The sequence below is a fragment of the Phodopus roborovskii genome, unplaced genomic scaffold (assembly GCF_943737965.1).
Source record: "Phodopus roborovskii unplaced genomic scaffold, PHOROB, whole genome shotgun sequence".
NCBI lineage: Eukaryota > Metazoa > Chordata > Mammalia > Rodentia > Cricetidae > Phodopus > Phodopus roborovskii.
The window spans coordinates 9469238-9493950 of record NW_026126588.1 but is presented as its reverse complement, the minus strand read 5'-3'; the positions used below and the strand labels follow the sequence as shown (position 1 = coordinate 9493950).

General features: G+C 40.2%; 1 protein-coding gene across 4 annotated transcripts in view; it reads left to right on the top strand.

Annotated features, from left to right (window-relative positions):
• Kcnq5 (potassium voltage-gated channel subfamily Q member 5) overlaps window positions 1-24713 on the top strand; it is a 491008-nt gene that overhangs the window by 390604 nt on the left and 75691 nt on the right. For all 4 annotated transcript variants that reach the window (XM_051204391.1, XM_051204392.1, XM_051204394.1 and 1 more), the window contains exons 6-7: window positions 16609-16719; window positions 24483-24578. In XM_051204391.1, coding sequence (XP_051060348.1) covers window positions 16609-16719; window positions 24483-24578 — 207 coding nt within the window. The remainder of the gene's footprint in view (window positions 1-16608; window positions 16720-24482; window positions 24579-24713) is intronic.

Below are 24713 nucleotides of genomic sequence, written 5' to 3'. Positions count from 1 at the left end.
GGAAGTGTATGGTATTTATAAATGATCTGAGGGGTTTCTGTGCCTTTTTTGGGCAAATGAAATTAAATTTACACATAATTTATCATTTACATTTTGGGGATGCTCAGTTGTTGCCAGAGTAAAATATATATATATATTGAAAATAGGAAATGTTAACAGGATTATTTGCTTGGTAAACTTAAATAGACAAATGATAAATTGATTTACCACTGGGGGGGGGAGTATGATCATTGAAAGAGTGAATAGATGTGTAGTAGAATATGCCTATAATCTCAGCACTCTGGAGGCTGAGGCAGGGGGATCACAAGTTTGAGGTCAGATTGGGCTACACAGCATATTTTTTTAAAAAAACAGAAATTTAAAAAACGAATAGCAGCTGATTCAAATTGAGAAGAACTAAATGCATCAGTCATTCAGGAAGGGAAGGCTGGGAACAGCCTGTGGGAGCAAAGACCAAGGATACCTTATTATAAAATTTTCCATTCAAAAATCCCACTTGCCCTTGCATTGTTACAGAGATTTTCCAAACCAGGAAGAGTACAATTTACAACTGTCATACGAATAGAAAACCAATGCATGCTGTCCATTATATTTAATTCATTATTTAAAATTTATCAGTGAAGAAGCCAGTAACATGTCACAGTCAGATAAAAGCACTGATCAGAATGTTGCTAAATGTTGGGATATTGAAACAGAAGAATAAGTGAAGGAAAATCTGGCTGATTTCACAGTGTAGGAAATAGATCAGTGAACATCCACTAGACATAATTTGTCTACATATAGATAAGGGAAAGTTATTCTGCATTGCTATGTGTCATCTACAATATACAGAGTTGTAAAATGACTCAAAAAAAAGTCATGAAGATACAGACTCCAATAGTCTGGGAAGGGTGTACTGTGGATATTGCATTTTTTCCTTTCAGGTAAAAGTTTTCCTTCATTGTAAAGAATTTACAAAACAGTCATTTGGAACTTATACCCTAATAAGAAGTTTACTGTGTACAGTAGTACTTTATGCAATATAAAAATTACATTTCTTTTCATTTTATACCTTTATGAGTTATATGGAAATATACGAAATTTATAATAGTGTAAAAATATTTTCATTCCGTACCTGAGGTTATAATATAATTATGACATTTCTCCCTTGCATTTTCTCCCTCCAAACACTCCCATATATTATTCCTCGCCACTCTCCTTTGAATCTGTGGCTTCTTTTTTGCACTAATTGTTATTACGCGTGTATATACATATATATTCCCAAATATCACCTGCTCAGTCCACACAATGTTACTCATATGCATGTTTTCAGGGTTGGCCATTTGGTACTAGACAACTTATTGGTGTGCCCTTCCATGGCAAAAAAAAAAAAAAAAAAAAAAAAAAAAACACATCTGTACTCCCAGCTTCCTCAGTTGCCTATAGCTCTTTGTGTAGGGTTGAGGCCTCGTGGGCTTTTCTGCATCTATGTCGTCATGCCCATTGGTGTTGTCCTTTTCAGCTCATGTTTGCGCAATCACGTTGATGAGACTTTATGGGCATAGCTTCTGCTATTACTAGGAGACTCACAGCAAGCTCCCTGATCTTCTAGTTCTTACAGTCTTACCACCCCCTCTTCTGCAGTGTTCCCTGAACCTGCTGAGTGTATTTTAAATGATTCCATTGGGACTCAGCTCCACAACTCTGTGTTCTGATTGGTAGTGGCTTTCTGCATTGGTCTCCAACTGCTGCAGAGAAGTTTCCCTGATGAGAGGTGAAGGCTACACTTCTCTTTGGGTATAAGTAAATACAGAATGTTCATAGAATGTTGTTAGGGGAATGTTTAGCAAGTCGGTAGTTATAGACACAATGATCATGGAGTCACTAGCAATGAGAGGTTAGCCAGGTTTCCAGTACAAGGAATGACTTCTCTCTTGTTTAGCAGGGCTCAAGGTCAATTAGAGAGCTGTTGGTTGCCTCCAAGGTATGCATGCCACTCCTGTACCCAAAGAGTTGTTGTGCCATGCTATTCTGTAGGTGTAGCTTGTGAGCATCACAGTTGGGTAGGGTTACCTCCATCCTTTGGAAGCTTGTGTAGTGATTTCTGGTCCCATCAAATCTCATCATCCAGAAGGTAGCATTAAAGTCAGCTCCAGCTCAGGAGCTCCTGAGCTGTTTCTAAACTGCATGTGTCATCAGCAATTGGAACTTAACTTCCACCCCTGGGAGGTAACCAAGGGCAACAACAATCGGCTATATGCTTTGGGAGTCTTTTGGACAGCCCTAGCCAACAACTAAAAAAAGGGCTTTCTCATGTCTGGTATTGACATCTTTGCAATATGGTCTTTGGCTCCTGGAGGGAGCACCTTTGGCCCAGATGAGAAAAGTTTATTAAAGCCTTATATGTATATTTGTACATGAAATTGTATTGCTATAGGTTTCTTTCAGTTAAATAATTAAGAGTAGACGCATGGGAGAGGGCCTAGGCCCTGCTCCAAATGATATCACAGACTTTGAAGACTGCCATGGAAGTCTGCTCCCTAAGGAGCAGAAAGGGGGTGGGGTGGGAGTTGCTGGGGGGAACAGGTGAGGATAAGAGGGTATAGGAACTAGGATTGACATGTAAATCAAGCTTGTTTCTAATTTAAATAATTTTTAAAAAGAGTAGGATTCATTGTGGCTTGTTCAGAATCCTTACTGGTATTTTATCCACCTTCTTCTGTATTTACCTCCCTCCCTGCCTCCTCCCTAAATGTCCCTCTCCATTTTCTTATTTTCTGATTTCCTCTCTGAGATAAATTGTATCCTGCTATTCCCTTTTAGCCTCCTCCCATTTTCTTTTGTGTTTACATCCCTCCTTCTCTCTAAAGGGCACCCTTTTCCCATTTGTGTAAAATGTTTCCACCCTTTTTACTCCACAAAGGAAAATTCACTTATAAATCACCCTTAATGATTCTTGAGTGCTAGCCAGCTGTTTGCGGAACTAAGAACATATCATCATCTTAAGCTGTGACTGAAGCACTGATAGGTTTGTGTACACACAGCGGAGCACAGATGTAAGTTTGGGTTGTCCACTGCTCGTCCAAAGCTCATTCATGTAGCCTAGAACTCCTATCAGAGATAACGAAAATTTGTCAGGACTAAATTAAGCAGAACTTGATGTATTTCTTGGCTTGGCTTCATAATATTGATTAAATAAAAATTAGAGATACATTCATCTACATTTAAGGATTTTAAAAATATTATCAGGCCCAGGCAATGGTAACACATGCCTTTAACCCCAGCACTCAGGAGGCAAGGGCAGGCAGATCTCTGTGAGTTCAAAGCCAGCCTGGTCTACAGAATGAGTTCCCAGACAGCAAAGGCTATGCAGAGAAATCCTGTCTCAAAAAACAAACAAAAACTATTACCAGAATACATATCCCCAAGATTATACTGTTGGTAACAGGGTAGTCTATTATTTTAATAGATTGGCTTCCAGAACTACTAGGTAAAAAGACAGGTTACACAATGAGAGAAAAACCTTTGCTGAGTGTACATCAGTCAGGAAAGCAATATCTAAAATGTATAAACTATAAAAATTCAACACCAAAATTCCATCCAGTCAATAAATGAGCTGATCAACTAGACAGACACTTCTAATAATACAAAACAAGTAACACAAATAGCCAATAGATACTTGAAAAACTATTCAAAACTTCACCATAGAAGAAACATAAAACTGCTTTGGGATTTTTCTCAGCTCAGTCAGAATGGCTATCGTCAAGGAAACAGATGACCGTAAATGCTAGTGAAGATATGGGGAAGAGGAAGACAGATACACTGTTTGTGGGAAGGTGTACTGAATAGCCACTGTGGATATCATTGTAGAATTTCTTCAGCAAACTATAACAAGGACTATATCACTACGGAACACACACACACACACACACACACACACACACACACACACGGCACATACATAAGGGAATCGAAGTCGACACACCATGAAGACACAAACACAATCATGTTTATTGTTGCATTCTTTGTAGTCCCTAAGAAATAGAATCAGACTATACATGCATGACTTCTCTATTATGGGGAGTCTAGATATAAATGAGTATGTGTATATGTAGACATTTACGTGCACCCTTAGCCCCATGACATTAGAAAGAGAAACATGGATTTTTCTTTCTGCCACAAAGGAAAAAGTAGTTGTGGCATCTGTAGGAAAGGGGGTACAAATGGAGATCATCATAGTCAGTTAAATAAGCCAGGTGCAGAAAAATAATGCATGCTTTCTCTAATATGGTAAGTCTTGAAATAAGTGTGTGTGTGTGCGTGCGTGCGTGCGTGCACACACATGTGGGCACACATACACACACATGTGCTCCCTTAGCAGCTAAGAATCGTGGGACGAGAGAAAGAGACTGAATACAGTCTCTGTGGTTGGGAGAAGGGACCATAATGGAATACATGTGATATAAGACCAGAAAGGGGGGCTCTTTGTGGGAAGGAAGATGAGCAGAAAAAGTAACAAACACAGAGCTGGGGTACCAGAGGAATTGGGAGGACTAATGAATAAGAACAAAATAAAATGACATGTATGTGGGAGAAGCGATATATATTAAAAGAAAGAAAGACAATGGCGCAATGAAACTCATCACTGTGTGTGTTAACTCACAGTATTAATTTGTAAATGGCTTCATTTCCAACTCTTCCTCCCTACATACAAGAAACACTGGGCACCGTGCAATGAGAAGGATGGAAATCAGAAAGAGACCTGACATTCTTGAGATACCTCTAATGTGTACAGAGTAAATGAAAACCTGTTACTCATGGGGCAATAAAGTGTAAACTGAGAAAAATAGGTGGGTTCTCATGTGAGTGAGGAAAGGCAATCTATAACCCAGCCTGTCTGCAGCAATCTGGATTCAGGTTTAGTGTTCCCTTCTCTTGGATAATTCAAATATATTTCAATTAATTGGGATACTCAGGGGCACCTTTTTCCCTTTGAGATGCAGTTGTTGGTGAATTAAGCCTGGCAGCTTTTTATCTCTCTTTCCATTATTCTCCTTATTACCAACACAAATTGCTGTATTGTGTGTTAAACTGTGTGGGGGAAACTCTTAATATACTCTCGCTTAGTCACCAGCTAGCTTCTCTCTAGAGCAACACACAAAGCAGGCTTTCAAAGGTCATATCTGTGATTTGCAGGGAGAAGCAGCATCTTCTCAATGATTTCCACTTCGATAAAAACTGTTTTGACTGGTGTTTAACCTGTACTTTATAGGTTTCTGAATGGCCTAATTATGTTTCCATTTTTAAAAAAAAAAATCTAGCCTTGATAATCAGAGTATAAAATAAAAAGATCTTCCATCATGCCAAGCTTCGAGGAATGGAAATAAGGACTTGTGACTCTAAAGCAGTTTTGTTTATGTTGGCTGACTCATTAATGGAGTTGTCTGATGCTTGAGAAAACATGAAAAGTAAATAAGAGGGCTTATTATTTCTATTCATTACAAAAACAGCATATACTAGAGCTCAGTGTTAAATAAATTTAGATTATTGTGCCACTTATTATATGTCACCAAAGACCTTTGTGGAAAGTTTGTTTAGATAATTTTTAATTGAAATTGTCCATGTTGCATATAATAGATGCCTTAATAACTCTGTAGTATCTAGGTTAAATGGGGAGATAAGACCACCCTAAACGGGAATGTTTCTTAGTTATAGGCTTTATAAAAAGGAAAGTTATCAACATAAAATATCAAAATTCTATTTGTGTCCCATCTACAAGTATAGTGCCCCAATAAATTCCAAGTCTTAAAAGAAAAGCTCTTTGCTTTAAGACAGGGACGGTCATCCCCAACATCAACTTTTAGGGGTACAGGAATTTGATCCGCTGTGGTCAATGCCAATGTATAGATATGATCCCTGAACACACCTTCATGACATGAGGAACAAATAATGTGCCCACCTCACAGTGTGAAATAACAGATACATGGGATCTGGTGCCAAGACCAGAGCAAGTTCACAGACCTGGATGGTAGCTGTTCAGAGTGTGGACATTGCTCTTAGGGATGTTAAATAGAAACGTCTGCCCAAACAACAGAACAAAGGAGAACTGTATTCTTCATTGCAGACACACAGTGTAAGCAGAGAGGGGCCCTGGGAATTGGAGGTTTCTGGGCTCCACAGTAACAACAGAGGGGGCGATGCTGTTGGCAGGGAGGAGGGATGAACAAACTAACTCAAACTGAGATGCCCCTTGCTCCTGGAATTTAGGGTATTCTGGAAGCTAACCAGAGCTCCGATATAATATATATAATTCTTAACACTGTTTTCTTTTTCAGTTGCCTCTGATTTATTCAGAAATAATTGAAGAATAGGATTTTCTGAAGTTATTTTCTGTTATTATTTTTCCCCTTTCCTGTTATTTTTTTAACCTTTGATTCACTTTAGATTTATTCTGAAATACCTTTAGATCTGGTTTTCCTGAAGAAGGCTTTTTTCCCTTAATAATGGCCTATTTTTGAAGAACACAATTTTTTATGTACTTCTCTCCTTATAATGAAACTAGTGTTGTGTTTTTAATGTGTATAACAGTGGATAGAAGGACCTTATGGTGTAACAGCAGATAGCATGGTATCTAATTACAGATTCCATATGAGAGCATGTCCTTGAAGAGCTTACTTCAGACATACAGAAGAATTTGTATCAGCCAAGTCAAGTCTCAGAATCCATGCCAATAATCTTACAAACTTTCACAAAGCAAGTCATACAGATGGCTTCAACATGCAATCTAGTATACGGTGTACTCAACAAGTCCTGCATCCCAAATCTTTGTGAAGTAAAATACATGCAAAGTGAACAAGGGTACCAACATCCTTGATAATACCAGTCGACCATCAGAGAACCAGCCCTCCTAATTCTGGATTCACCAGTAAAAGTGTTTTCTGCATCACTGTACAAAGTATCATTTTTCTAAATTAGTACCAGTACACGGAGTTAAAGGAAATGATTGGTTTTTACTGACAATGCACTACCTAAAGCCATCACAGCTTTATTTAGCATAAGAGAATCAACATAGCAGCTCCTAATGATGCAAGAGCATTCTCGGCTACCAGACACCCATACACCCCAGCCACCCACCTCAAACCCTGTTCTAAGCACTCCGGAGTCTCACACTCACCTTAACAGCATGTGTTTATGAAGTGTGCTGCTCTGAAGGCTCTTCAGGAAATTCTTCATTGAGAAATCCTGATCCTAAGAATGTCACCCCATGCCTCTGTCTGTACACTTGTTTTTTTTTTTTGTTTTGTTTTGTTTTGTTTTGTTTTTATTATTTTATTTTATATAACAAAGTCCAATTAAATGAAAACAAACATTTATACACAATATTTGGGAATTTGGGCGTCGTTCTTTCCAAACTACTTCCTGCTGGTAAGGAGCACTGTCATGGGGGATTCTAAGAAGATGCAGAAATCCTGGCTTTAGTCTGTAGGGCTGCTTTGTCCAGCTGTTTTGAATGTAGGATCACCTTGTACTCTGTTTCAGGTGGTCTGGCGTGATCAAACCACATTAGTCTGGAAGGAATTCACATCTTTTCATTTTCTGTGGAAACAAAACTAGAAATCCTTTTCCCCAGTAACTTGTTCTTCAACTTAAATTTTGGAGTCAAAGCATTTTTTTTTTATTATTATTATTATTTTACATGTCGATCCCAGTTCCCTCTCCCTCCCTCCCTCCCTCCCTCCTTCCCTCCCTTTTACCCTCTCTGCCCTCTCACATGCACTCTAACCACCCTCCCATCCACATATGTAGGGGAATGCCATCCAGTTTGGGTCATGTAGATCTGACAGGTCATGTGAAATAGGGACTAGGGCTTCTCTCCTGTCTCTAGAATAAGGCAGTTATCCCTCTATGGGGGATATGTTCGCAAAGTCCTTTTGTGCACAGGGATACATCCTGGCTCCACTGTCTGAGGTCTCTTAGACTGCTCAGTCCTTCTGGCTGAGACCCATATTCAGGGGGGCCTGAGTCAGTCCCATGCTGGCTTCCCAGCTATCAGTCTAGTGGCCATTAGCTCCTCCTTCTTCAGGTAAGCTGTCTGTATGTGCTTCTGACGGAGGCTCTTGTCCTCTCCATCTGCATCTGGGTTCTAGTTCGACTCAGTGTTTATGTATGGGTGTTTGATCCTGTTTTCAACAGGCATTAGTTGAGGGCTCCATGGAGAAGTTAGTTGTTGATCTCACTCTCCGGGAAAGGCATTTATGATAGCCTTTCCACGGAAGCTGAGATTGTTAGTTGGGAGCAGTCTTGTAGTTCTCTAGACCTTTCTTTGTGTTCCATTTTATCTTCAAACCAATATTGGCTCCCTCTTTTATGTTCTCTCTCTCTGTCTCTGTCTCTCTCTTTCCTATCTTCTATTCCTAACCAGGCTCAATCTTCCTGGTCGCACATGTTTTCCTTTCCTCCCCCTCATTTTCTCCTACTTCTCTCTCCATTCGCTGCCCCCCCCACTTCACCTGAGCTCTGGGTGACTTGTCCCTTCCCAGTTCTGTGAGGGACTTTATATGAATCTCTTAGAATACAACTTGTATCCTAGTTCCTCTGGTGATGTGAATTATAGGCTGGTGATCATTTGATCTAGGTCTAAAATCCATATATGAGTGAGTACATACTGTGTTCCTCTTTTTGTGACTGGGTTACCTCATTCAGGATGGTTTCTTCAAGTGCCATCCACTTGCCTGCGAATTTCAAGATACCATTATTTTTTTCTGCAGAGTAGTATTCCATTGTGTAGATGTGCCACATCTTCATTAACCATTCTTCAATTGAGGGGCATCTAGGTTGCTTCCAGGTTCTTGCTATTACAAATAGTGCTGCTGTGAACATAGTTGAACAGATGTCTTTGTTGCATGGATGTGAATCCTTTGGGTATATGCCTAAGAGGGGGATTGCCAGGTCCTGTGGTAAACTAATTCCCATTTTCCTGAGGAACCACCATACTGATCTCCAAAATGGCTGTATGAGTTTGCACTCCCACCAGCAGTGGAGGAGTGTTCCACTTTCTCCACATCCTCTCCAACATAAGTCATCACTGGTGTTTCTAATTTTAGCCATTCTGGCAGGGGTAAGATGGTATCTCAAAGTTGTTTTGATTTGCATTTCCCTGATAGCTAAGGATGTGGAGCATTTTCTTAAGTGTCTTTCAGCCTTTTTGATTTCCTCTATTGAGAATTCTTTCTTCAGTTCTGTACCCCATTTTTTAATAGGGTTATTTGGTGTTTTGTTGACTAGTTTCTTGAGTTCTTTGTATATTTTGGAGATCAGCCCTTTGTCGGATATAGTATTGGTGAAAATCTTTTCCCAGTCTGTGGGCTGCCATTTGGTCTTGTCCACTGTGTCCTTTGCCTTACAGAAGCTTCTAAGTTTGAAGAGGTCCCATTTATTAGTTGTTTCTTTCAGTGTCTGTGCCCCTGGAGTTATGTACACTTGTTTTTTGATAGTATTATTCTATAGGTATTTAGAATGTCCTCTGTTTTAGAAGGAGAAATGCTCTCAAGGGAAATGAATTCTAGACCCAACAATGTGGTCTGCTGAGGCATTAGTATTGTTTTATTTCAAGTGCATGTGGGTGAACATGTGTGAAGGTATGGGAACCCGTGTGTACAAGGGAGCAAGAGAAGGGTACCAGGTGTCCTGTTCTACCACTCACCATGTTATGTCATTGACACAGGATCTCTCAGTAAATCTAGTGCTAGACTAGTGGTCAGGGGGCCACAGTAATCCTCCTGTCTCCAATCTCCACAGCAATAGGGATTCAGGTATATATGGCCACACACAGATTTTCACATGGGTCCTGGGGGTTTGAACTCAGGTCCCCAGGCTTGTATAGCAGTCTCTCTTACCCACTGAGCCATCTCTCTAGTCCATGGATATTGCTGTTAAGCAATCATTTCCATAGTCATACTAACAAAATAAAGAGTTGCTGTATGCATGGGATGAGAATATGACACAGAGTTTGTCAAACATGAGGAAAATGTGAGTCATTACTGTTACTATACATTTTACCTCAAGCTTGAAAAAACATTATGAATGGTAACATTCCAAGGATCCTACCATAGAAGAAATCAAATTATATGGTGGCACAGAACACTCTGATGTTTGAACCAAAGAAAACCTTTCTGAGTCAATAGTTCAAGTCCCAAATCTGACTATCAGATTCTAGAACCACACACTCTCTGAAATCAAGTGCTCATGGGAAAAGATTTTAAAAAGGAAGGAAAGAAAGAAGGGGAGGAAACTAGAAGGAGAGTAAAGGAGGATAACACTGATACTGCCAAAGGACTTCTTCTTCTGTGAAGACCCTGTTATGAAGAAAATATGCCAACCTGGGTGGTGGTGGCTCATGCCTTTAATCCCAGCTCTGAGGAAGATGGATGATCTCATAACTTACCTTCTCTTCACTGACTGATCGGAGGGAGGGCTCAACACTCACATCTCCCATGAGCATATTAACAGAGATCTGTAACACACGAAACACATCCTTAAGGTCCACAGAACTCAGTTCTTGGCATTGTTTGAAGGTTGTCAAGAGTGAGTATTACCTCTCAGTGTTCTTGTATTTGGAACTGTCATGGCAGGGTTAATTTCGCACTATTGGATAAGTTGATTGTCATAGTCTATGGAGAAGCACCATGACCAAAGCAACTTGGGAAGGAAAGTGTTTATTTGGCTTACACTTCCTCAACATGTCATATGTCGTCTTCAAAAGAAGGAAGGTCAAGGACACGAACAAGACAAAATCCTGGAAGCAGGAGCATCAGCAGAGGTCATAAAGGGTACTATTTACTGGCTTGCTCAGATTGCTTTCTTATAGAACCCAGGACATCCAGCCCAGGGATGGCCCCACCTATGTGGGCTGGACCCTCCCCAACCGATCACTAATTAAGCAAATGCTCTATAGTTTTGCCTATGGCCCAATCTCATAGAAGCATTTTCTCAAATGAGGCTCCCTCCCCTCTGATGATTCCAGTTTACAACAATCAAGTTGATGCAAAATGAGCCAGCACACTGATAATACATGGGCCAGATGGATAGATGGTTTTTGAAAATGGAATAGAATGTTTTATAGAAGCCCAAAAATATAAAATACTAAAATATTATTACTATAAAATCAAGTCTGAACACACAACTCAGTCGAGTGGGAAAACCTGCATATCCAGGGACTCTATATTCATATAATTCCATGAAACTTGATTTCATGCTACACACAAAAATAAACAAACAAACAAACAAACATAACTAAAACATCAAAAAAAAAATGATGTATTGTGGGTGAGGTTTATGTAAACAAAAATACGAAGCAGAGTCTTAACTCTTCACAAAGAATGTTCGGGAATGAATATACCTGTATGTGTTTTCAGAAGCAACAGAATATTTGATATAATATATGTAAAATCTAGTTTTGTGATGATGTCCTATAAACAAACTTCTAAGAAGACAACTAGCTATCATGGAAGTTTCTATTACAGAGCCTTCTCTGTAGCTTAGGAGATAGCTTAGACACAGAGCACTCTCCTGTACGAGAGGCCTTGGATTTGTTCCCCAGTTAGGAGAGAAAAGAAGGCTTCTCTGTATGTTATCATACAACAATCCAGTATCAGAAAATGATCTCACCTACAAAGAATACCAGGGCTCACTTGGAAGACTTTTCATTGATTATGCTGCACTACAGTTCAATCCATCCCTTTAAAATATATTTGCTATGCAAAGCAAACCTCTAATGCACTGGGGTTCACTTTGTACATTGTACATTATATGTATTAGAAAGGAGTGAAATTTTTTCACTCGGGAATTATCCAAAATGTCTTAGAACACGCAGAACCTGTTAGCCAACCATACTTTAGTTCTCTGCATCATCCTGGACCCACCCTATAATCCCTGTCATCCCCACCCACCAAGCCTGTGTGTGACTATGAAGCATCCTCATGACTAACCCAAGATGAACAGAGGCATTGGATCTGATTCCACCTCCATTATCACTGCTCTCAAGCCTTGCATCCTAATGTCCTATACTCATAAAGAGCTGACAGAGAATTACACATCTCAGGGATTGGTGGGATATCCACAAAAGATGAACTATATTAGTAATTTGAGTTTGGATTCCTGTTCTAAAGAGACTGGCATTTAAAACAGTTGCCTTATTTAATGTTCCTGTCATAAAAGCATTCCACTATTAGACTTTGCTCTTTCCAAAATCAATGCTTTTTAAAACATCAAGCATCCCAAATTGGTATGTTAATTGTATGCTATAATTAATAGTCACCATCTGCCCTTATGACTGAAGGTTGTTGAGATAATCTGCATGATGGTGTCTGAAATATGGAAAATATATAGTATGTAAACCAAGTCATCTTGGAAATTAGCTGTCATGCATAGAATGGTTGTGATATTCCAGTTCTTAGAGGACATTGTCACTTGAAAATCCAGGAATCCATTGATGAAAGCCTGTATGGTGTTAGTTTTAGAGAGTGTATCAATCCCTGTCTTAGAATATTGTTAGCTATATCAATCAGACAAGTTATTGTGAATTCATAGAGAAAATGCATCTTTTCATTGTAAATGTGCACCTTAGAAATTTCATAGTTTCATTTACTTTCTTTATTGGAATATATTTGTGAAAGGATGTATTCCATTGGGTTGTTTTCATACATGTGTTTGAGCATATTTGCACCCTATTTATTCCCTCTGCCACCGATCTACTCTTTCTTCTCCTCTGGAGTTTCCCTCTCTACTTTCATGAGAGTTAATGCATGCTTCACCATCCTGTACTACCATCCTGTTCACAGTGTGGAAACCATTATTTCCTTTACAACCACAGAAGGAAAGAATGCAGTCTTGACAAAGAAACTAAAGAAATTCTCCCCAAGGTCTTCCTTAATACAAAGGATATAAACTGGCCACCCTGTTGCAAGACCCATCCTAGGCCTGCCCATGGCTGGCAGCAACAGTTCCCTAAGCTTCCAACTAAGAAAAACCCAGAGTTTCTTTGAATACAGAAAGGAAGAAGTTGTTGAGAGCAGGTTCTTGGGATGTAGTCATGTTAAAAGCCTCAATCACAGTAGACCAGCATGTCATCAACTCCAGGGGAACTTGGCCTGATTTCTCCAGATCTATAATATTCTATCTCCTTGTCATCACCACTCCTGGAAGAGAAAGAGATAACCAGGCTAAAACTTTGCTGTGTTCCATTCTGAAGACTTAGAAGCTGTACATTAAATTCTACCCTCTGAGAACAGGGATGCAGCAGAAAAATTCAAAAAATTTTTAAAAAGTCATATTTTTCCTATGACCAAAACACAAAATGTTCTTTTAGTTAGTTATTATTAATAGATTATTAATAGATTATTACAAATAGGTTGAGCTATTCAGCAGAAAACGGTTTCTTAAAGTACAATAAAATTTTTACAAATTTGAGTTTGACATTATTAAGAAATACATTTGAGAGTCCCATAACTTATATAGCTGACCTTTGACTCCATTGGCTACTAGACATCACTAAACATTCCCTCTCTGCAGCCCTGGCTGAGCTCTTCTATCCACAGCTTTCTTGCTGACTTGTGCCTGACACTCTCCCACGCCTTCACTGTCCAAAACATGATCCCCAGGCCTCTGGCCCTCCTCCCCACTTTCCAACTCCTTCTTCAGGATGATTAAAGGTATTGTCAAAGCCTTCCCAACACCCTTCCCTGTCCATACTGAGCCTATGTTGTCTCCCACAGAAGAGCTATCTGGTCGCCCTGCCAAGGTTACCACCTGCAAAAATATCCTTGATTCCATTTCCTCTGCCTCCTTGGATGTCCTACCCCATCATAAAACCCTCTTCCATTTTACCCTTCCTAAGACATGTGCAGGTTCATGATAGGAAGCCTCCCCTCAAGTCAGGGGTTTACAGGAATTCTTATCCTATATTTCTCAATCCATGTCTTGCCATTAATCTTGGAAGGATCCAATCATTTTCTTTTTTTTTTTTTTTTTTTGTCCAAGACAGTGTTCCCCTGTGTAACAGTCCTGGATGTCCTGAAACTCACTTTGTAGACTAAGCTTCCCTAGAACTCATTGAGATCCACCTACCTCTGCCTCCCAAGTCCACCACCACCATCTGGATGAATCCAACTATTTTCTAAATACTGAGTTCTCCAATATTGGAAGCAATTATCATGCTAGATGTTAGGAAGACAATAAAAAAAAATGTTGTACTTACTCCTTCTTGTAAAGAAATAGGAGCCCTTCCCCAAAGCAAGCTACAGTACTTCTTATAAATACGATCAAAGTGCTGTGGGTCTCTATAATGCTTTAACTTGGAACACAGAGGCAGAAAAATTGCAAATTTGAAGATAGCCAGATAGTGATAGAAGAAAACCCTGTTGCAGAAGAGAGAAAAAGAATAAAATAAAGCAAGAAAGGAAAAAGGAAGGAAGGAGGGAAGGAGTAGGAGGGGGAGGAAGGAAGGAAGGAAGGAAGGAAGGAAGGAAGGAAGGAAGGAAGGAAGGAAGGAAAAGACCTAAAAGATAGTAAGGTGCCTTGGAAATAAAGATTTATTTTCACTGACAGAACAGCATGTGTAAAAAGGCTACCTGGACTTGCCTGGGAGGGAGAGTTAGGAAAAAGAGAAGGGAGGAAAGGAGAAAATGTGGGACCAGGAAGACTGAGTCAGGGGACAAATAGATGAGAACAGAGAGAGAGAGAGAGAGAGAGAGAGAGAGAGAGAGAGAGAGAGAGAGAGAGAAATACCATGATAGAGGGAATCATTATAGGTTTGAAGAGAAAATTGACGTTAGAGAAATGTCCAGAGACCAACTAACAATTTGAGCAACAGTGGAAAGGCTACCTTAAATGCCCTTCCCTGATAATGAGATTGATAACCAACTTATATGCCATCATAGAGCCCTCAACAGAAGCAGACACCCACAGCTAAACACTGAACTGTATACAGTTGCAGAGAGGGGGGAGTGATAAGAAAAGGGGTCAAGACCAGGCTATAGAAACCCACAAAGACAGCTGAACAAGGGGGAGTTCATGGACCCCAGACTGATAGCTGGGAAACCAGCATTGGATCGACTCAGAACCCCTGAACGTGGATCTCAGTTAGAAGGCCTGGGCAGTCTAAGGGATCTCTGACAGTGGAACCAGGATGTATCCCTGGTGCACAAAAGGACTTTGGGAGCACATTCCTCATGGAGGAGGCAGCTGGGAGGGCCAAGGCCATACTCTAAATGACTTGACAGATTTTGATGATCTGTCCTGGAAGACATCATCCTTCCTGTGGAATAGGGGGAATGGGATGGGAGGGAAGGAGGGAAAGGGAACTGGGATCAATATGTAAAATAAGAAATATATATATATATATATATATATATATATATATATATATACACACACACATATGTATACACACACACACACATATATATATATATATATATATATATATATATATATATATTATTCTCACTTGTTTGAGGAGCTGGAATGCCATGATTAAAATGCACCAAGCATGCATGAAAGCAGTATATCCTCTGCGAGGACCAGATCATGTGACCGTGGTCAGGAGACAGAGGACCACTGAAATAACTTATTAGAGGAGAGTGAGAGAATGTTGTGCACTTTAGGCATATGGAGAAAGAACTAGAGGAAAACAGAATGAAAAGCAAACAGAGCAAGTAGAAACTAGTACAGCAGCCTGGACTGCCAAGGTGCCAGTGATGACAGGAGACTGGGATAAATAAAGGTAACCAAACAGCAGAGGGGCATGTACACTGGAAATTCTGAGCACTAATGAATGACAAGAGCAAGAAGCCACAGCTCTTTTTCAAACCCACCAAACTTCCGTCCGCTGAGGAGCTTACAATTTCCAACGCCCACTGTCCTTTTCACTACATGATTCCCTTCCCTGGGGATCCCCTTCATCACTTCTGCCTGTTAGCCAGAAGGATGGGCACATCCTTCAAGGCCTTCCATACGGTAGCAATGTCAGGTAAGCATCCTCACTGTCCTTACTGGTACCGGTCAAACCCCTTCAAACCCCTCAGCAGGTTACTGCCCCCATTAGAATTCCTGTCCACCTCTATGTCCTGTTTCAGTTGTGTGTGTAGGTCATGCCTCCCTTACTATGCCATAATTATCTCAGGACAAGTACTATATAACCTTCATTTTGGTTCCACTACAAATCATAAAAACACATCTTGAATATACAAGGCTTTAAAAACATGCCAGTGATGAACAAACAGTCTTGATTAGAATAAATCACTGTTGGGGCTATAACTTATAAATCCACAGAGTTATTTCTTCCACATTAGTGATGGTGATCTTCTTGCCCAGACAATTCCCCTTTGAGTACGCATGAACAGTCTGGAAGACTGTATTACAAGCGAGAACCAAGTATGCAGGTGATCCCTTCCCTTGAGCAAAGAGAAGCTCCGTTATGCGTCGTGGAAAATTAAAGCACAGTGACGGAATGTGCCAACAAGACTTCTGGAGTCGTGATGTAGTGGAAATACTGTTTTGCCTCCTGTTCCTAGGTCCTAACTTCCTTCTCAAGTACTTAAGCTGGATATGTTCTATTGACTTTGTTTCCAGATTACCCTGACAACCATTGGCTATGGAGACAAAACGCCCCTAACTTGGCTGGGAAGATTGCTCTCTGCAGGCTTCGCACTCCTTGGCATTTCTTTCTTTGCACTCCCTGCTGTGAGTATCTTAAACAGCTTCAGTTGGGTCCTCAAGCCTCACCCATCAGTGTTCTGAGGGATGGCTCTCTCTCATTGACTGATACTGTTGTTGAAATAAAATGTTGGCTTTCCCAAATGCATCTAGGAAGATGATGGACAAAACGCCGGCTACATCCGTACGAGCAAATGATTCAGATTATTTCAGTCAACCTGCCACCAATACATTTTAAATGTTTAGAGAGATTTTAAGGTAGCTTTACTTAAACTCATTACTGCAGTTTGGCTGCTAATGTACACAAATGAAAGATAGGTTTGCACGCAAGTTTGTTCCTCTTCCTAAATGCTTGAATGCAAAGCAGCTGACCTTAGTGTTGTAAATGTGTCAAATGATTTATTCCTGTGTCACAGCCATTGTTTTTTTTTTTCTTAATGAGCAGTTTCTGCATTTTGTCAGAGTGAAAAATACATGTATCTCCCTCCAAGTGTCTGATTAGTTTTTCTTCAATGGACAAAGCTGAACTTTCTGGTAATTTTAGCCTCTTGTTTCTTTGAAGGCAGTTGGACACGGCATTACATTATACCTCTTCCCTCTGGGTATCCTTTTTTGTCCACTCCGTCTAAGCGGGGTATCAGGGAGCTGAGAGTAAGGAGTAAGAGCCCAGCAACAGCAGGTGTACCCAAAGGCAACAGGCAGCAGGCCCTGCCATGTGCAACCTCTGTCAAACTGAAACCTGAGAGCACATGCAGAGGATGCTGAGCTCATGAGGTCACAGAGGGATTTTCAGTACCAGGGCTTTAGCTCTCAGCCTTTATTCTTTGACTCTAAATGACTGCAGAGGACACTCCTGTCATTCCCACACTCAGGCCCCAGCTCTCGACTGAGTCAGGCCCAAACCACTCAACACCATGGTTAAGAGACTGCCCACACTTGGATAGTGCACCTCAATTTGAGGTACATTTGTCACTTGCTGTGTAACTAACTACATGAGTGTGCTGTGGCAGGATATGGCAGACTGGGGACCCTCGACAATAGAATTTACTCTCACAGTATTTGAAGGCTGGATGTGCAGATCCAGACCCAGATATTAGCAGGGGGAGGCCCTTCTGAGAGCCCTGCAAGTAAAAATGTTGTTCCAAGCATCTGTCCTTGAGGCAGAGAGGGCCACCCCCTTTATGTGTATTTACAACTATAACTAAATTTCTTTATCTTATAAGGATATCATTTGTATGCATAGGGCCCCTCCTAATGCCCTCATCCTAACGTGATGATCTCTGGGAAGGACGATTACTATCTTCTAATAAGTCGTGTTCTGAAGTGCAGGCAACATATGGATTTGGGAAGTCACAGTTTAGCTCAGTGATTTTTTTTAAATCATTGACATAATGAAGAAAGAATTACTGAGTCCAGAACAGTGTGATAATATAATTCAAGTGATGACTATGTAGAAAACCAAAACACTTTCCTTCATTTGTAAGACTATAAGAATATGTGTTGGTGTGTGCCTTTAGTCTCAGCACTTGGAAGGCAGAGGCAGGCACAGTTTCAGAGTTCGAGGCCAGCCTGGTCTACAGAGAGAGTTTCAGGACAGCCAGGGCTACACAGAGAAACACTGTCTTAAAAACAACAGCAAAAGGTTTCCTGATGCAAAATGGTAATCAAGACAGATTGTGGGCAGAAATTCCCATATCAAAAGCTAACTCTTTGTGTTGTTGTTGTGTTTTTTTTTTTGAGACGGAGCTTCTCTGTGTAGCCCTGGCTGTCTTGGAACTGGTTGTGTAGCATGGTCTATAGAGGCCCAACCCCCAGCCCCATGTCAGCTCGTATGGCAGCCAGAACAATCCAAAAAAGAATATAAAAAGAACCAATTATCAGATTCCCTTCATGAAAATACTTTTGTAAACAGTGAAATGCAGTGCTAGGTTTCTTCCCCAAAAGTTATGGCACAAAATACCTGCTGTTTTATGTTTACATTTACACTGAAGTCACGAGATAAACAGGCTGTTATAATAGACAATAGAGGCCAGGTAACAGATACTGCATGGGAACACATGCTGGAAGACTAACAGATAGGGCAGCAAATGCAAATCTACAATAAGTAAGCGGAGATAAGTGTTCGAAGTGTGTGAAGACTCAGAGCCAGTTAGAGTCAGGGGCAGCCCCCTCTGAATCCTCCACAGTGAAATGTAAGGATCCTAGAATGAAACTCCAAACAGTTCCAGAGAGGTTAAGCTATGTTATTGACAAGGTTCATGGAATGTTTCCAATAAAGTGATTGCCATTTTTATATACAAATTAAGTTAATCGATATTAGAAATCTGTTACATGTGCTTGCACTAAACAGAACAATTACTAACAACGCCAAGAAACTCAGCCTCTATTGTGAAACATGTGACTGTGATCTCACCATAGGTGCTAAGCTGTCATTTTGTCCTTTAGACCTGCTAGCCAACAGTGCAGTCTAACTGGAATTTTCAGATGGGTCAGTGTTTTGCTGGCAAAGAGTCTTAGTTAGGGTTACTATTGCTGTGGTGAAACACCATGGCCATAGACAACTTGGGAAAGAAAGGGTTATTTCATTCACAATTCTATGTAACAGTTCATCATTAGAAGCAGTGAGGGCAGGAACTCAAGCAGGGCAGAAACCTGGGGGCAGGAGCTCATGCTGTAGACGTATGTTGCTTACTACTTTGGTCCCCCAAGGCAGAGCTTTCTAACTACTTTCATACAGAACTACTAGCCCAGGAAAAGGCTGGGAACTCCCCATCAATCACCAGTAATTAAGAAAATGCCACGCATACAGGAATCCCTACAACCCCATCTATGGAAACATAATTAATAGAGGTTCCCTCCTCTCAGATGACTTTTGCTTGTATTAAACTGACATGAAATTATTCAGCACACTTGACCCCTTGTAAACTCGAAACACAAACAAATCACCATTAAGTCACAACATTTCCTTTCTTATTCATCCCCAAGATTAAGCATTAATATTGATATCACAATATAAAATACTTTCAAACTTAAAAGTGCCACAGTCATACAAATTCAAACACCTTAAAACTTCAGTGTCGAATGGGGGTTCTTGGGGGAGACAGAAGAGGAAGGGAGGGTGAAGGAACTGGGATTGACATATAAAACAAGCTTGCTTCAAATTTAAATTTAAAATATATATATATGTATATATATATACATATATATATCAAAGGAAAAAAAAACTTCAGTCTCTTTCAAAAAGATCCAAAGTCTCTTTTAAAATCTAAAATCTCTCACCTGTAGGCTCTCATAAAATCAAAAACTATACTAAACACTTTCTTACTTCCAGAGGGAGGAACCAGGACACAGTCACAATCTGAATAAAACAAAACCAAACTGCAATTGTGTAAATAACTCAATGTTCAGTGTCTGGGATCCACTCACAGTCTTCCGAACTCCTCCAAAGAGCCCGGGTCACTTCTCCAGCTCTGCCCTCTGCAGCACACACAGCCTCTCTTGGGCTCTCATTAGGGACTCCATCCCTGTCACACAGTTCCAAGCCTCAGATGTCCTCCATGACCCTTCATGCCTTCAAAACCAGGACCACCTGGGTGAGTTTTACACTACCAAGTTTGGCTGCCACGATGAGCTACAACCTTGGCTGCCTCTGGAACACAGCTTCTATGTGCTGACTCTGAGGAAACACTCCCCAGGAGACTTCACCTCAAGGATGCTGGTCTATTCTCAATCATGGCTGATACTTCAGCCCCAGCTGACCAGCATCCATTGTCCCAGCAAAGCAAAGGTTTTACTTTAGTAGTTCTGGTCTCCTGTTAATCACAGCTGATTCTTCAGCTCTGGCTGACCAGACAGCACAGATTCTTCATACAAAAGACCTGGTAGAGTCTTTACTTCCCTCTGAAACTTCACACACCAGTCCTCCATCATGTGCATTGTTCAGGTTTTACTTTAGTAGTTCTGGTCTCCTGTTAATCACAGCTGATTCTTCAGCTCCGGCTGACCAGACAGCACAGATTCTTCATACAAAAGACCTGGTAGAGTCTTTACTTCCCTCTGAAACTTCCCACACCAGGCCTCCATCATCTGCATTGTTCTCAACATTCTTATCTTCCAAGCTCCTACAGAACGGAGTTACTGAGTTCCCAACACTCAATGGGTTTTCTAGGGTAGAGTTCCAAAGTCCTTTCACAATATCCTCCCGAGAAGAACACGATCAGGTCTGCCACAGCAATACTCACTGTCCTGGTGCCGACATCTGTCTTAGTCACTGGTCTGTTGCTGTGAAGAGACACCATGACCAAAGCAATGGCCTATGTGGGCCATTCTTATTCCAACTACCGCAAAAAGGTTGAAGAAGACCGTTAGCCTCTTCTCTTTAGGGTTACCACAACCATTAAACTTAGTGGCCATTGCTCCCTGCCTGCCTTGACAGCAGAAGGACTCTGTTGCACCCTACAGGGTCAACAGGCCACTTATCCCAAGCTCTACTGAAGCCCACGCCTCCTGCTCCCTCCAGCCCTAGGCTGCTGAGCTTCTGCAGGCCAACCTGACCTCTTTACAGCAGCCTTGCAAGCCAGCCTTACTCCTCCTGCTGGATACACTAGCTATTAGCAGCCTTTTTATGAAGAAATTGGCCTTTACTGAGACTGAATTCCTTCAGATATCCAGCTGGTTTAAACTCAGTGCAACAACCAGTTATACTTGACTTGAATGTTAATTATGCCACAAATACACACTTGCTACTATCTTCAATCATTAAAATATTAACAAATATTTTTACGAATTTTGTTAATATATTACAAATGTTAAAAATATATTACAATATATTTGATATATTTCCAATATAAACAAATGTTAAAAGTCAGCATAGCTTGGTTACCATGTTGAAAATGCAAATTGAGCTCCTTGAAATGCAATGATAAAAAGGGATACATGTTTTAAATTTTGTCAAGGTATTTTTTTCCCTACTTGGTATTTATGTAGCATTTATTAGCCTAGAATCAAATCTTAAAACCTAAAATTTTAATTCATGTTAGTCTAGAAAATAAATGAAAATCAATTTGTAAGGTTTTGCATATACAAAGGGATGGGGAATGAATGATATCAAGATACATTATGTGAGAAACACAGAATAAATAAATTTTATTAAAAATAGAGTTTGCATGTATTGTAAGTATTTGAAGAAATGGTATGCCATGTTGCATCTGGTTGTATAAATCATAACAAGCTTCTGCTTAGAGACACTGACCTGTACGTTATTAGAGGTAGAGAAAAGTTGGAATAGAGACATAATAAGACAGAGAGCAGAGCTAGCTTAACAACTGCTATAATATACAGTCTGGCACAAGAGACATATAGTAAATAGTTGCCATCTACTAAAATATGTTTCTAAGCAATGCCAAGTGCTTTTCAGTATGTTTTAGTTTGCTTTGTAGATATTAAATTGTACTATGTAGGACCTGTGTTCATTTTCAAAAGGGGTGATAACTCTCAACTCCTTTATCCATATATTGTGCTCAAGAAATGATAGCTATTGCTGTTAGCCCAATTTCTATAAATATCTGAATTATGTTCAGAGCAAGTAATATACAAATAATATATATGCATATATATATTACATATTGTAAAGATATTTTGTATTCTCTCCTATGTGTTTATACTTAAGGGGAAGGGAAGTTAGAAGAAAAATCAGTCAATCTTTCCCAAATAGCCTCACTTAGCCAAAAAAAAAAAAAAAAAGAGTTTGGAAGAGGAGAGCATCTGTGAACTCAAGTGGAGGAGATACTATTTAAATCTACAAACCAAACCATACAAAGTAGGATCTTACAAAGCTCAGCTTGTGTAATCACAGCCTGTATGAGATGGAGACATTAGACAGTACAAGATCTGCACTGAAGGCAGAGATAGAAAACAGGGCACATGATTTAATTGCTTATTTCGGGGCACAGCCATTTATCTTAATTAATAATAGAGGAGGGCACTGCATACTAGTCACAAATAGTATTACTTTACAATTCTGTATTTTAAACATGGTTGCATTACTTAATGTCTGGTCATTGTCACCAATGGGCTTCAAATTGTGAAATCTCAAGATAAAATGAAAGGTCACAGGCTATCTAGAGCCCCCAAAATATCTCAGCAGAGTTGTCACATAGCCAAGACATAATACCTTCTAGAGATAAACGAACACATTTTCCAGGAGGTGTCACCTTTAAGCTGATGAAGGGTGGGCATTGGGTGTTTGTCACCTGCAGAAGATACTGGCTCAGTGCTTAGAGTACTGAAAGACTCCTTGAAGCTTAATTAGAGGCTAGTAATTTATAGCTAGCAAGTAAAAATCCGCAGACTTGAAAGCAGTGGTATCCCCAGCCAGTATCATACTAATGAAATCAAGGACACAGACAAAGACTGACCTTAGGAAGCTCTGGATGTGAACCCAAGGTTGAGATGAAAGGCATCTTGATTTCACAAATGTCAGACCTAAACAAACTGAAAAGAGAGGCAAACATCAAAGAACCAAAATGTTTGCAGTTCCAGAAGCATGAAGCCAGGCGGTAGTTGTGGTGGCAGCACACACCTTTAGTTCACTTACTCAGGGACAGAGGCAGGGGGATCTCTGTGAGTTCAAGCCAGCCTGGTCAACAGGGTGAGTGCCAGGACAGCCAGGGCTATGCAGAGAAATCCTGTCTCAAAAAAAATAAATAAATAAATAGAGAAAATTAAATAAAATGATAATAAGCAAAAGGAAGTCAAACAGCAACAACAATAAAACACCTGGGATTAGCAATGGCTCAGCAGTTGAGAATGCACACTACTAATGGCTCAGCAGTTGAGAATACACACTACTAATGGCTCAGCAGTTGAGAATACACACTACTCATATAGAAGGCCTGAATTCAGTTGCCCAGCACGCACACAGAGCAGGCAACCACTCTTATCTTTGGCTCCAGAAGATCTGACTCCATCTTCTGAAATCCTCTTACCTTCACACACACACACACACACACACACACACACACACACACACACACGCACGCACGCACGCACGCACGCACGCATGCACGCACGCACGCGCACGAATACACACATAATTTAAAAATAAAATAAAATAAAATCTTTAAAAGAACAACAAAACAAACCAAAACCATGAGCAGAGGAGGGTATATCAATCTCACTAATCCCAAATTCCAAATAGGTGAACCAAAGCCCAAAAAGCTAAGACATGATGAAAGTGGCAGATTAAAACTGAGGGAAAATGGGTAAGTCTTGTTTTTGTCATACAGACAGGTAAAACCTCTAGCTCCAAAACTGAGAGCCTATCTTTAAGGGCTACAGCTGGGATCTATTGACCCTTACCCCCATTTTTCCAGATTTTGTGTAGGATGAATGTACAATCCCAGAGTATATTTAGTGCTAAAAGTAGCCCGTGTCTACAGCAACAAGACTTTAAATCTAACCCCAGTCCAGTCCAAAGCAGAGTTTACGCCCCTATATCCTATCACTTAAAACCACTCACTTGAATTTGGTGATCATTTCTATTTGTAAGAATGATGCTTCTTATATCAGAAATCAATGGATGGTAACATCCAGTTGATTTACTACAGAATGAGAGTCATGATCTTTGGGCAGCATCACCCAACAGCTTGCTACTACCTAGCAGTGTTGTACTAAAGACGATGTGTTTTATAAGTATTATGTTTATTGTCAACACATTACATACTGTTTGTCTTTTCAGTGGATTCATTTTAGGGGTCTTTCAAATGTTATTATTTTGTATTTCGTTCCAGGGCATTCTTGGCTCAGGTTTTGCATTAAAAGTACAGGAACAGCACCGCCAGAAACATTTTGAGAAAAGAAGGAACCCAGCTGCCAACCTCATCCAGGTAAATGTCAGTGTGATAGGTAGATGGCAACATCTGTCTCCAAAAGTGCCTGTTGGGTCATTTTCTAGTCATCATGCTTCATTGCTTCCGAAAGCTACTTACTGTTCTGTCTTTTTTTTTTTTTTTAATAAAAAA